The sequence below is a fragment of the Mesocricetus auratus genome, unplaced genomic scaffold (genome assembly GCF_017639785.1).
Source record: "Mesocricetus auratus isolate SY011 unplaced genomic scaffold, BCM_Maur_2.0 Super-Scaffold_100062, whole genome shotgun sequence".
NCBI classification, from domain to species: domain Eukaryota; kingdom Metazoa; phylum Chordata; class Mammalia; order Rodentia; family Cricetidae; genus Mesocricetus; species Mesocricetus auratus.
In genome coordinates, this window is record NW_024429234.1 from 456,725 (window position 1) to 470,981 (window position 14,257).

At 45.7% G+C, this 14,257-nt stretch overlaps 1 protein-coding gene across 3 annotated transcripts in view; it reads right to left on the minus strand.

The window, feature by feature from the left end:
- Window positions 1–12,642, minus strand: part of Sntb2 (syntrophin beta 2) — a 77,279-nt gene extending 64,637 nt beyond the window's left edge. For 2 of the 3 annotated variants that reach the window (XR_005873450.1, XM_040736591.1), the window contains exon 1: window positions 11,917–12,637. Coding sequence is in view for 2 of the 3 variants with exons in the window: in XM_040736591.1 (XP_040592525.1) it covers window positions 11,917–12,442 (526 nt within the window). In the remaining variant the exon portion in view is untranslated. Of the gene's footprint in view, window positions 1–11,916 lie in introns of all 3 variants that reach the window. The other variant, XM_040736592.1, reaches the window with a different exon arrangement.
- Window positions 12,643–14,257: the final 1,615 nt, after the last annotated feature.

The following is a 14,257-nucleotide window of genomic DNA, read 5'->3' on the forward strand; positions in this document are numbered from 1 at the left end:
GCCACGCCAGGTTTATGGAATGCTGAGGACAAACTTAGGGCTGTGTCCATGCTAAGCAAGCACTCTACCAGCTGAGCTATAACCCTGCCTCAGAAAAAAAGGAGGAGGAAGAGGAGGAAAAGGAAGAAGAAAAAAAAGAAAGTTTATTAAAAAATATTTGTTTTCTCCAAGTAGATAATGAATTTAGCTACCTCATGAGTTCAAAGACAGCTGGGGCTACATGGGACCTTACCCTAACAATAATAAAAAAAAATTATTATTTTTCAAAATTTCTTGGCTGTTATACTTTAATTATTAGATATTAAATGTTACACTACAACATACAGTATAATATGTTAAATTTAAAAACTCAAATAGGGCCGGGCGTTGGTGGCGCACGCCTTTAATCCCAGCACTCGGGAGGCAGAGGCAGGCAGATCTCTCTGCGTTCGAGGCCAGTCTGGTCTACAGAGAAAGTTCCAGGACAGGCTCTGAAACAATAGCTCAGAAAAAAAAAAAACAAAAACAAAAAAAGTAAAAAATGAAACCATACAGCTCCGTGTGGTGGTGCATGTCTTTAATCCCAGCACTTGGAAGGCAGAAGCAGGTGGATGGATCTCTGTGAGTTTAAAGTTACCTTGGTTTACAAATAGAGTTCCAGCACAACCAAGATTGTTACACAGAGAAACCCAGTCTTGAAAAACAAACAAGCAAAAAACAAAACAAACTTAAAAGAAACTATAAAAGGAAGAAACCAGGAGGGCTGGCAAGATAGCCCTAATCACCAACTGATAAACCGAGTCTGATACATTGTGGAAGAAGAAAACAGGCTTCTACAAGTTGTTTCTGAACTCTACACATATCACCCCCAAGGCACACGAGTGCCCACATACACACAAGCACACAATCAACCAATCAATAAGTAAATAAAGGTAAACTTAAAGCAATTTTAAAGACTAGAACAGAGAGCCTCCTTAGTACAACCAGCAGTTCATCAGTCCATAAAAAAACTGAAACAAAGCACTGCAAAGGTGTTCTCTTAAAAAAAAAAAGAAAGAAAGAAAAGCCCAGGAGAGGGGAGATGACAGAAAAAAAAAAAACAACCAGCAAACAAACAAACCAGACAAAAACTGAAACGGTAACACTCAGAAGGTAGGGGCAGGGGAATCAGATCAAGGTCATCCTCAGATACACAGTGAGGTTAAGCCAGTCTGGCTGCAGGAGACTCTGTTTCTAAACAAAAAGGCCAGCCTGGCTACACAGCAAGTTAGAGGGCAGGTTTGACCACACAATGAGATGCTGTCAATAACAACAAAATCAATGTTCCCATCTCCTTAGCCTAGTAAGTTTACTCTTTTCTTTCCCTTTAGAAATTATTTTGGCTGGGCAATGGTGGTACTTGGGAGGCAGAGGCAGGCAGAACTCTGTGAATTTGAGGTCAGCCTGGTCTAAAGAGAGAGAGTCCCAGGACAGCCAGAGCTGTTACTATCTCAAAAAACACAAAAAACAAAAACAAACAAAAAGAGATGCCCGGTGGTGGTGAGTGCAAGCTTTTAATCCCGCACTTGAGGGGCAGAAGCAGGTAGGTCTGTATGATTTTCCAGGACAGTCAGGGCTGTTACAAAGAGACATCCTGCCTGGAAAACAACAAACAAAAAAAATTATTTTATACTTTTATATGAATAGGTGTTTTGCCTGTTTGTATGTCTGCGCAGTACATTCATGCCTAGTACTCTCTATAGACCAGAAGAGGGCATCAGATTCCCTAGATCCAGAATTGCAGATCTGCCATAGGGGTCCTAGGAATTGAACCTTGGTTCTCTAAAGAGCAGCCTTCAGTCTCCTTTCTTTTTCTTTTTTCCCCCAAGTCAGGGTTTTACTGGGTGGAACTCACTGTGAGGATCAGGCCAGTGGTAAACGTGCAGCTACTCTGCTTTGGCTTCCCCTCTGTTCTGTTTGCAAACCACAACTTTTTCCCTCTAATGCCACACAGCAGACTTACACTGCCTGACAGCTTTATAAACAAGCTGAACAGCGTAAGTGCTCTATCCTCCATATTATTCCATTTCTTCATTGGTAACTATTCCTCTACTGTTCCTGGATAGAAGTCTCACAGCTAAAGTCATTATAGTCTATGTGTCATCTCTTGCTTTGAAATAATGACTTTTTCTGCCTCAACATCTCTGGGATCAAAATACCAGTACTTAGTCAACAGGAACTTGCTGCAGAAATATTGTCCCAAGTGTCAAATCAGGAAGAGGCTATCTAGGCAGGAGAAGGTTCCCAGTGTGTTCTGCTATGACCTTTGGCAAAAGTCTCCCTCTAGTCTCACTCCATGGCTGTCACCTATGATTTGGATTATTTTACTGCAACAGCTGTAGTTTCTCCTAGCTCTGTTCTTTCCTCTTTGCACAGCCCCCCGTGCATCCACTGCTGCCAACCTAAAATTCTGTTCCCATCATGTCACTTCCTGGCTCAAAAACAGATTGCACCACTCCTTCTGTTTGCAACCTCTCCCTCACGCCACTGTCCTTTCCTCCTTTCACACGAATATGATATGCCCAACTCTTCCCTACTCAAAACAGCATAAGAAACAACCACAAAAGTGAAACTGCATATACCATTCATTCCTGTCACCACATGTTTCTTTCATTTTGCTGAGCTTTTAAAAACTATGGTCCACTCGCTGCCCTCTGCTCCCTGATGAAACAGGTCTTAGGAAAGTCAACAGTCTTATTCTCTATCAGACTAGTGGCCTTTTTAATTTCACAGTTTTCCCTTTGTAAATGTGCCTGCCCGTCATTGCGCTATTGCGCCACCTTCTGCACCCTGCCCCCATCTTCCTGAGCTACCTCTTCCTAGACTCTTCCTCTACCCTGGCTTTAAAAAGAGTTTCTATAGGATTCCACCCTGGCTCTATTTCTTTCTCATTTGCATTACTCTCGATGACTTCATCCACAATTACCACCTCTACCTTGATGTCTCATAAATATTCAATGCTGTTCTGACATTTCCCTTGAGTACAGACTTGTATCTACTTCCAACCAGCTTCTGGCCTTTTCCACCAGATATCACATAGGTAACTCAAGTGCAACATGCCCTGAAATGAAGCTCTTTATTGTTACCTCAAACTAATTCGTTCATGTTCATTTTATGGGGCTTTTGTTTCTTTAACATGTTCTTTTGTTATTTAAGACAAGAGTCCTAAAGTCAGTCTTCCTACCTTTAATGGCCAAGGATTACAGCATGTGAGGCATGGTCCCTGTTCTGCTGGTTTCACAACTGTCCAGCTTCCCAAACCAGAAATCTTGACTTTTGCTCCACTCTTTTTCTCCTTTTTTTCTTTTCTTTTTCCAGAGAGGCTGTCCTGGAACTCGCTCTGTAGACCAGGTTGGTCTTGAACTCACAGAGATCCGCCTGCCTCTGCCTCCTAAGTGCTGGGACTAAAGGCGTGCACCACCACCTGGCTCTCCTGTTTCTTTTAATAATTTATTTTTATTTGCAATGGTGTTTTACCTACATGTATGCCTGTGTGGGGGTGTCAGATCTTGGAGTTACAGACAGGTGTGAGCTGCCAGGTAGATGCTGGGAGTTGAACCCGGGTCCTCTGGAAGACTTTCACTGCTGAGCCATCTCTCCAGCCCTCTTCTCTCCTATTTCTAACTTTTCTTAATTGGTGTTTTTCTTTTCTTTTTTTTTTTTTTTTTTTTTTGATTTTCGAGGCAGAGTTTCTCTACAGCTTTGGAGGCTGTCCTGGATTAATTGGTGTTTTTCAGACAAGGTCTCTCCATATCCCAGGCTGTCCTTGAACTCAGAGATCCCTCTGTTCCCTTTTCACTTTTATTTTCAAATAGGACATTGCTAAGTGGCTAAGGCTGACCAGATTCCATCTGCAGCTCTAGCAGGCCTTGAACTTGTGAGTCTCTCTCCTCAGTCTCCCAGGTTGTCCCAACACCCTGATCAATATCAACACTCCAGTCCCAGGGGAATTCTAACACCCTCTTCTGGCATCTATAGGAAGCAGGCACACATTGTGTACAGACATGTATTTAGGCAAAGTGTTATCACATAAAATAAATGACAAAATACAGAACTCAAGAAAGAATGAGATAAAGAGGAAGTAAAAATAAATGAAGTCATTCTAGCATCAGCAGCTAAGTGACTCAAAGTGCAATATATATATATTAGGTGAAGTTCATTATTGATGATAAAGTGGGTATATCTGCATTTCAAATGGTTTCCTTGACAGTTTCACTTTCTTGACAGATCTAATGACCTCATCATGTGGCAAAGAGCTCATACGGATATGAGAATATTAGGGGCTGGAGATGGCTCAGCATTGAGTACTGGCTGCTCTTCAAGAGGACCTGGTTCAATTCCCAGCACCCACATGGCAGCTCACAGCTGTCTGCAACTACAGCTCCAGGGATTCCACCCTCACACAGATATACTTGCAGGAAAAATACCAATGCACATAATATATGAACAAACAAATTATATTTTAAAAGTTTTAAGATAGAAATATTGGTCTGGGCATGGTGGCGCACACCTTAAATCCTAACACTTGGGAGGCAGAGGCAGGCGGATCTCTGTGAGTTCAAGGCCAGTCTGGTATACAGAGCTAGTTCCAAGACAACCTCCAAAAAACAATACAGAGAAACCCTGTCACAACAAACCAAAAATAAAAAAAAATAAAAATAAAACAATACACACACACACACACACTCACACACACACACACACACACACACACACGGGAGGGTGATATAGGGACAAGAGAGAGAGCTCAGCAGTTAAGAGTGCTAGCTATTCTTGCAGAGCACCTCGGTCCAGTTCCCAGCACTCACATGGTAGCTCACAACTTTCTGTAAATCTGGTTCCAGAGGATCCGACACCTTCTTCTGGCTAATGTGGGCCCTATACATACATGGTAAAACATGAATACACAATAAATGAAAATAAAAATATAAAGCAGGTGGACAGCCAGGGCTACACAGAAACCCTGTCTCAAAAATCCAGAAAGGAGTAGGTGTGGTGGCGTACACCTTTAATCCCAGCACTCGGGAGGCAGAGGCAGGCGGATCTCTGTGAGTTCAAGGCCAGCCTGGTCTACAGAGCAAGTTCCCAGGACAGTCTCCAAAGCTACAGAGAAACCCTGTCTCGAAAAACCAAAACAGAAGAATACAAATCTTAAAAAAAAGTTTTGAAAAAGGGAAACGTCAGCTCAGCCTTTTGTTATAGTTTGCAGTATTACAATTATCTTCAATCTATAGCTCCTTCATACTAACCTCTAAACCAGTGGTTCTCAACCTTCCTAATACAGTTCCTCATGTTGTGGTGACCCAACCATAAAGTTATTTTCGTTGCTACTTCATAACTGTAATTTTGCTACTGTTATGAATCATAATGTAAATATCTGATATGCGACCCCATAAAAGGGTCATTCGATTTCCCAAAGGGGTTGCTATCTACAGGTTGAAAACTGCTGCGAGCCATATGCTCATCTTGTGAAGATTAGTTCAAAGCAGATGATTTAAGCTGCTCAATTAGAGACAACAGCACTCTAAATTCCAACCTGATAACAGCAGACAAATGAGTAAGGTCACCAGGACTAACTCCTGTTCCCTTGTGAAACCTCCTCTCTTCCACTGGCACATTCCTTTATTAAATATTCCTAAGGCTCAAGTTCTTTTTCTTTTTCACATTAGAGACCACCACTTAGCACTGTTTCTTCTATTGTGTCTATTCTATTTCTTCTCATGTGTCAACTTCAGGCTATAATCTCAGTCAGGAGACTGAGGCAGAAGGATCAAGAATTGGAGGCCAGGCCGGGCGTTGGTGGCGCACGCTTTTAATCCCAGCACTTGGGAGGCACAGGCAGGTGGATCTCTGTGAGTTCGAGGCCAGCCTGGTCTACAAGAGCTAGTTCCAGGACAGCCTCCAAAGCCACAGAGAAACCCTGTCTCGAAAAACCAAAAAAAAAAAAAAAAAAAAAAAAAAATTGGAGGCCAGCTAGGCTGCACAAGATCTTGTGTCAAAATGACCATTTATTGGTCATGCTTTGTGAAGGAATGTTTGTCTGTACACACGAGCACACCAACTTTCTTATGACCACCATGTTGTCTCTTTTACACATCTACCTGTTTTGTTTTGGGGTTTTTTTGTTTGTTTGTTTGTTTTTTGTTTGTTTTTTTGAGATAGGGTTTCTCTGTATTGTTTTGGAGACTGTCCTGGAACTCACTCTGTAGACCAGGCTGGCCTCGAACTCACAGAGATCTGCCTGCCTCTGCCTCCCGAGTGCTGGGATTAAAGGTGTGCGCCACCACCGCCCGGCTCCAAAGCCGATCTTTAGCTGTTATTGTTCAGCTTAATGGTGTTATCATAGTCATTGCTGTGGGATTCCTTCTTTTTTTTTTTTTACAACCCCCCAACCTCAGTCTGCTGATTGCTGACAATAGGCATCTGCCAGCATACCTTGTTCTCTTCCTTTCAACTGCATTACATTCTTTGATGCCTAGAACAATCTTCAGCTTCTTTTGTATACAACCTCTCAGTGAGACACAGGAGCCTGTTTGTATGTGAACTTTATAGAAGGCACGGAATAGATTTTACTTTTTCCACCGTAGGCTCTTAGGTATCCAAAATTATCTCATCTAACTTTGCAGATTATTAGCTGGGCGTTGGTGGCGCCCGCCTTTAATGCCAGCACTCGGGAGGCAGAGGTAGGCAGATCTCTGTGAGTTCGAGGCCAGCCTGGTCTACAGAGTGAGTTCCAGCACAGCCAAGGCTTATCTCTGAGCCCAAAGCCAGCCTGGTCTACACAGAGAGTTCCAGACCAGCCAAAGCTACATAGTGATCAGTCTTCCAAAAACAAAATCACTAACAGGCCTTTCTCCTTGAAGCTGGAAAGAGTAAGAGAAAAGGAATTGGGAGAGGAGAAGGAGGGAGGAGAAAGAGGAGGGAGAAGAGGAGGGGGCAGGAGAACATGAGGGATCAGAAAGACTGAGTGGGGAGAGGAATAGAGGAGAGCAAGAAAAGAGACATCAGTAGAGGGAGCCACTACAGGTTTAAAGAGAAATCTGGCACTAGGGAATTGTACAGAGATCCACAGGATAACCCCAACCAGGAACCTAAGCAATAGTGAAGAGTCTACCCTAAATGCCCTTCTCCTATACTGAGATTGATGACTACCTTAAAAGCCATCCTAGAGCCTTCACCCAGTAGCTGAGGGAAGCAGAAGCAGAGATCCACAGCTAAGCACTGAGCCAAACTCCTGGAATCCAGCTTTAGAAAAGGAGGAGTGATGAACAAAGGGGTCAAGACCATTCTGGAGCAACCCTATAAACAGCTGACTTGAGCAAGTGGGAACCCATAGATCCCAGTCTAACAGCTGGAGAACCAACAAAGGACCAACCCAGGACCCCTGAACGTGGGTGTCAGCTAGAAGCACTGGGAAGTCTGGGGTCTCTGGCAGTGGAATCACGATGTATCCCTAGTGCACGAACAGACTTCAGGAGCCCATTTCCCATGGAGGGATACTCTCTTGGCCTAGATACACAGGGGAGGGCCTAGACTTGACAGATTCTGATGATCCCTCATGGAAGGCTTCACCCTCCCTGGAGAGTGGATGGGGGATGGGATGGGGGGCCAGTGGGGGGCATAGGAGGATGGGAGGAAAAGGGAACTGGGATTGATATGTAAAATAAGAATAAAAAATATAAGCCGGGCGTTGGTGGCGCATGCCTTTAATCCCAGCACTCGGGAGGCAGAGGCAGGCGGATCTCTGTAAGTTCGAGACCAGCCTGGACTACCAAGCGAGTTCCAGGACAGCCTCCAAAGCCACAGAGAAACCCTGTCTCGAAAAACCAAAAAAAAAAAAAAAAAAAAAAAAAAAAGAATAAAAAATATAAAAAAGAAAAAAGGAATTGGGTAAATGTCTGACATGAGACTAGAGGAACAACCCCTTCACCTCTCCAATATATATAAATAAATAAAAGAGCCGAGCATTGGTGGCGCACGCCTTTAGTCCCAGCACTTGGGAGGCAGAGGCCGGCGGATCTCTGTGAGTTTGAGGCCAGCCTGGTCTACAGAGCTAGTTCCAAGACAGCCTCCAAAAAGCAATACAGAGAAACCCTGTCTTGAAATACCAAGAAAAAGAAAAAAGAATCCTTTAGCCCCATTCTCTAACCTCAGGCAACCAGACACTGAGGCTGCTGTTGACATGTGGGTGGCAAGAATATGCCTGAAATTCCCTACCCACACCACAAAAAGAACATTATGCAATGTCAAGGCCAGGTTTCAGGCATCTAACTGGAGGGACAAATCATTACATTTAAGGAGAAATGTCCCCCTACTCTATACTCCAAGATTTTGTAACCTAGGTGGTTCTCAAACAACTGTCACTCCTCCTGGCCCCTCCCCTCAAGTGTGGGGAGTATCAGCATATGGCAGCACCCTGAGAGGAGTGGTTTCATCAAGATGCCAATGCCCCCCTTGAAGCAACCCTTCTTCCTGCTTTAATCTCCTATGTAGCAGGCTAGCTCTTTTGTTGTTGTTGTTGGGGAGTTTTTTGTTGATTTTTGAGACAAGGTCTCTTTACATAGTCCTGGCTTTCCTGGAACTCACTATGTAGACCAGGCTGGCCTAGAACTCAGAGATCCTCCTGCCTCTACCTTCCAAGTGCTGGGCTTAAAGGTTCATGCTACCATATTGGGCTTTAAACTGTCTTATCTTTTATAAATAGCCTATTCGAGCCAAGCATGGTAGCACAGGCCTATAACCATAGCCCTTTGGAAGTAAAACCAGGAGGATCACAAGTTCAAGATCACACTCACCACATAGTTATGCCTGAGGAGAGAGAGCATGGCTACACGAAATTCTGGAGGGGGGGGTCTGGAGGAGACACCAGCTCTCAATGTTAAATAGCTTGACTAGCTCACTAAATGATTCTTGGAGATTTTATACTTGAGGAACTTTATTTTTACAACCCTTGGCTTAAAAAGGGAACACCACAAATTCACCACACTTATATAGACAAAAACTGCTTGTCTTACACAAAATGGAAAAACAAGTCTAAAGGCTAGTTAAAAAGGCTTCCAATAAATGTTACTATGCCACCATCCGTAAAACAGTTTCTCAAAGCACACAAGGCCTATGAGTGAACTAATGAATACTGGGAAGCATTTACTAGATGGTTGTCATTTCACAGCTATAAATACCAGGTTCAAACCACTAGTAAACAAAAATCTTTTGTTTTGCATTTTAATATGGCATAAAAGAGTTTAACTGTCTATCCCCCACTACTGCATACCACAAAACTGAATGAAATTCAATATTCTGGTTCTAAGAATTTATACCTGATAAATTACCTAGACCATGTCACAGTACTTTACTTTTTCCAAACCTATGCCAATTTTGCTGTATTTTTACTCCTTTGATTAACACTAATTTCTGGGCAGTGTCTGGCCTTACCTAAAATTGGGATATAAACCAGACTCATAAATAAGACATTATAAAAGTGAGGCATTGCAATTTCACAGACCATTTTTTTTTTGAGACAGGATTTCTCTATGTTATCTTTGGCTGTCCTGAAACTCACTCTGTAGACCAGGCTGACCTCAAACTCAGAGATCTGCCTGCTTCTGCCTCCCAAGTGTACTGGATTAAAGGAGTGCACTACCATGCCCGGCTGCCCCCAAAACAAATTTTTACCAGTCTTTAATTATGTATATGTGTCTGTGGTGGGTACGTGCATGTGTGCTCAGGTGCCATTGGAGGACAGCAGATGCCCCAGAGCTAGACTCCCAGGTGGTTGTGAGCCACCTGGTGCACCTGCTGGGGACTGAGCTGATCCTCTGACAAAAGGAGTACAGGGTCTAACCCACTGAGCCATCTCTCCAGCCCCATGTTACTTGTTTTTTGAGACAGGGTTTCTCTGTGTATCTCTGGCTATATTGGAACTCAGATTTCCATCTGCCTCTGGGATTAAAGGTGTGTTCTCCATCACTACCTGGCCCCATGTTATTTCTTTATAAGCTACTTCCCCCCAAGTATCACAGATTTATAAAAAGGGGAAAACCAGGGCTGGAGAGCTGGCTGCTCAGGTGAAGTACACTGGCTGCTCTTACAGAAGACCTAGGTCTGATTCCCATTACCCACATCAGGTGGCTGACAACCATCTGTGACTTAGGGGATCTGACACTCTCTTCTGCCCTCCAAGGGCACCAGGTATACACATGGGGCACAGATATATATATGCAGGCAAAACACCTCTATGTGTAAAATAATTTTGAAAAGTTTTAGTGAAAACTGAACTGGATATGGAGGTCCATGCCTGTAAACCCCAACACAAACACATGCTGGGTATGGTGGAACTTGCCTTTAATCCTAGCACTTGGAGGGCAGAAGCAGATCAATGTCTTGTGAATTCCAGGTCAACAACAACAAACAATAAGAAAATTAAAATTGTGTTGCCGAGTTATACGTGGGGCTTTTTGTTTGATAGTTTTGTACCCAACCCCAATCCTTCCCTTTGGTTCTCCTGCCAGTAATCCTTTCCCTTCTGACTCATTTCTGCACATTTATGACCATCACTTCCTTGAAGATCTGCCTCAAAAATTTGGCTCCTTGGGAATCCCTCCTGGGCTGAACCTATTTCCATCAAATACTTTTTTTGCTGTTTTCTTGAGACAGAATCCCACTGTGTAGCCCTAGCTAGCTTGGAACTCAGTATGTAGACCAGACTGGCCTCCAACTCATAGAGGCTCTGCCTGCCTCTGCCTCTTGAGTGCTGGGATAAAAGGTATGAACTACCTATGTGACTTGTTAAATTTGCAATCCCTTAGCCCCTTGTAATCTGTACTCCAGAGTCAAGTGTTTAATGTTTTTCCTCCCTAGAAGTTGTTTTGCATTCTCTATCATTTCCCCATGTAGAGATAAAACAGGGACAGCACCTTTCATATTCTCCATTATAAGCTAGCAGCAATAAATGCTCCTGGAATGACTGACTCAACAGCGGAAATGAAGCTGGTCGTGCAATTATTTCTAAAGCAAGCAACTGGCTTTTCATTTACAATATCCCATTATCTTCAACATGCATTAAGTCTTTGGAGAGGAGATTCAATTCTATTTCAGTTGCATCAATTCAAATGAAACATAGCACAGAGATAACATTCACATTTAGGGTACAGAATAACTGACTATTCACACATACCGTGTGATGGTACGATTTCTGGATTCTTATAAAATGCCTACGGTCTTGAGGCAGCACGCCTGCAAGCGGTAGGGAAGCTGGCACCAGTCTCTTGCAAAAGGGGCGAAACTCTAGTTGGCAGTAAAAAGCTCAAACACGTGAGCCTCCACTGTTAAACAAGGCTCATTAACCACACAAACTTGCTGTTTCAGCTCTCTGCCTTCCATGAAGTGCTATGATCTCCTCTGGTTATTGTTGAGAGCCAATGATGGGTTAAATTCCCATAAATTAACCAGTGCTTTGGTGGTTTGCCCAAGCAAACTGCTGGCATCGGTGTGGATGGATAAAATAGACCCGCCCGCCCCGGGAGCCCGAGGTGACTTAAGAAAGCGCCCAACCGACGCTTCTCAGCAAGCAAAAAGGAGACTACAGAACTCGAGCCGATCGCCGTCTCCGCAGTCAGCGCTTAGTGTCAGCTTATCGTGCAAGGGGGTGAGCTTCGCACGCGCCTGCTGCACCCCACCCCACCCCGATCTCAGCTGAGTCTCGCTGAGGGGCGGCAAAGCCACACTTGGATGTCTACCCAACTTTGTCCTCGCAGTTTTTCCACACTCCAGAGCCCCAGAAAAGGAGGTCTGGTGGCTGAGGCGGAGGGTACCGGCTCGCCCCGCACAGGCGTCGGGGTGGCAGAAACAAAGTGCGCGCTGGCGAGCCCAGACCGCCACCGCCCGCCCGGCCCCGCTCACCCTCCAGCAGCACCTCCTTGCCCGCGCGCTTCAGCGCCTGCACGGCCTGGTCGTGGGTGGCCTGGCGCAGGTCGGTGCCGTTCACCGACAGGATGGCGTCGCCCAGCCGCAGCGCCCGGCTCTGGTCGGCCGCCAACCCCGGGAAGATCTTGGAGATGAGGATCGGCATCCGGTTCTCGCGGCCGCCCTTGATGCTGATGCCCAGGCCGCCCGCCTCCTGCTTCACCACTCGCACTCGGCGCACGGGCGGCGAGGCACCCGCCTCCCCAGCGGGGTCGCGGGGCGGGGCGGGCGGGCTGGGCGGCCCCAGGCCGCGGTTCGGGCTCCCGGGCAGCGAGTCGCCGCCGCCGCCGCCGCCGTTCGGGAGACCGTTGAAGGCGGCAGCCGGCGGCTCGGGCTCCACCGCCGCGGCGTCGCCGGTCAAGCTGAGGCTCTCGCCGCTGAGTTCAGCCACCACCCGCACCCAGCGCTCCCTTAGAAGCAGCTCCACCAGCCCCGCTTTGGTGGCCCGCGTCCACACCGCCATGGCCGGCCCTGCTCCCGTGGCCGCCGTCGCTGCAGCTCCCTGGATTCCAGTCAGGCAGCCTCGGCGCTTCCCCCTTCCCGCCCGAGGGGGGCGGACCCCTCCCCTCCCCCCGGCGATTCATTATTCATGAGTGTCACGCCCCCTTTCCGGAGGGGCGGGGGAAGGCCGGCGAGGCGGCTTCCGGGAGGTGAAATTGTCCTGGTTCGCAGAAAGCTCTTGGTAGGTGGGCAGCACCTCTCGGGCCGCTTGGCTCCTCGCGGGCCTTCGCGTTGGTTCTCCGTGACCCGCCTCGAGCTCCTGATTTCTAAGAGAGCTGTCCGGGCACGGAGAACGAAGTTAGGACGGAGAGGCACTTTGTGACCCTGCAGGGCCGGGTGGCGCATTCGTTCCTGTACTGATTGGTTCTTTGCAAAGACTCTAAGCGCTCTGAGGTGTGCTGGGACTCCTTTTAAGGCCCTGGAAACAGACTGAATAAAATACACCACAGCTGAGAGAGCTTGTGGTCTGCTTTGGAAAGAAAAACAGAGGCAACTAACTAGGTGTGATTCTCTGTGGTTAAAAGACTGTACAAACGTCCCTAGGACAGGATAAAAAGAACGTTTGGTTAGTCTTGGGTAAGTAGCACAGAGCCGACAGTAGAGAGAATAGCACAAGCAAAAGATAAAATGTAAGTGAACATGGGCCCAAGGACATGAATCCAAGGCTTTGCCACTGTTTATTTATTTATAGTATTATTAGTTAATTTATGGTGTATTGGCGTCAGAGCCCCCTGGAACTGGAGTTACAGTTGTGAGCTACCATGTGGATGCTGAATTCAGGTCCTTTGGAAGAACAGTCAGTGCTCTTAAGCTGAGCCGTGTCTCCAGTCCTTGTCAGTGCTTTTTTAAATCACCTGTGTACTCGCCTGTAATTAGAGGGGACCATACCTTCTGAAGCTCTGGGAAGTCACAGTGTGCAGGGTCAAAGACATTTGCAGCATGGTGATGTTTTAATAGTTTCCCCAGAGAAAAAGACCAATGGAGACATAATTAACATAGATTGTGCAGAATTAGCCACAGGATTATAGAGGCTAAATTCCACAATCTACCATCTGCAGCCCCAGGAAAGTTGGTTGGTATGCTTTGGATCAAAATCCAAAGACCTGAGAACCAGAGGAGCCAACGGTGGAAGTCTGAAGGTTTCAGAGGAGTGGAGGCCTGAGGAGGAAATAGGAGTGGAAAGCTACAATGTAGAAAAGCTGGCCCAGTCCATGGAAAGCCAGGCGCAATGAAGTGTAGCAGAAGAGAGATGTCCCAGTTTTCTTTTTTCTTTTCTTTTCTTTCTTTTTTTTTTTTTTTTTTTTTTTTTTTTGGTTTTTCGAGACAGGGTTTCTCTGTGGCTTTGGAGGCTGTCCTGGAACTAGCTCTTGTAGATCAGGCTGGCCTCGAACTCACAGAGATCCACCTGCCTCTGCCTCCCAAGTGCTGGGATTAAAGGCATGCGCCACCAACACCCGGCTTCCCAGTTTTCACACAGAGTGAATTTCCCTGTACCTCACCGTTCCATCGTAGTTCTCACCTGACTGGATAATGCTTGTTTACACTGGTCGTCTTTACTTAGGTCACTGTGAAAATGATTTCTTCCAGAAGCACACAGACACAAACAAAAATGTTTTATATCCCCCTATCCAGTGTCTATCCAGGCATCTTTTATCACAGTCAAGTGAACACAAAAATTAGCCATCTGTGATGGTTACTTAGGAAGGAGTAGTGTGTGTGAAAAGCTTCAAATAACCGCATATTGAAAAGTATTCTTGATTTTGTAGGCTTGCCAATC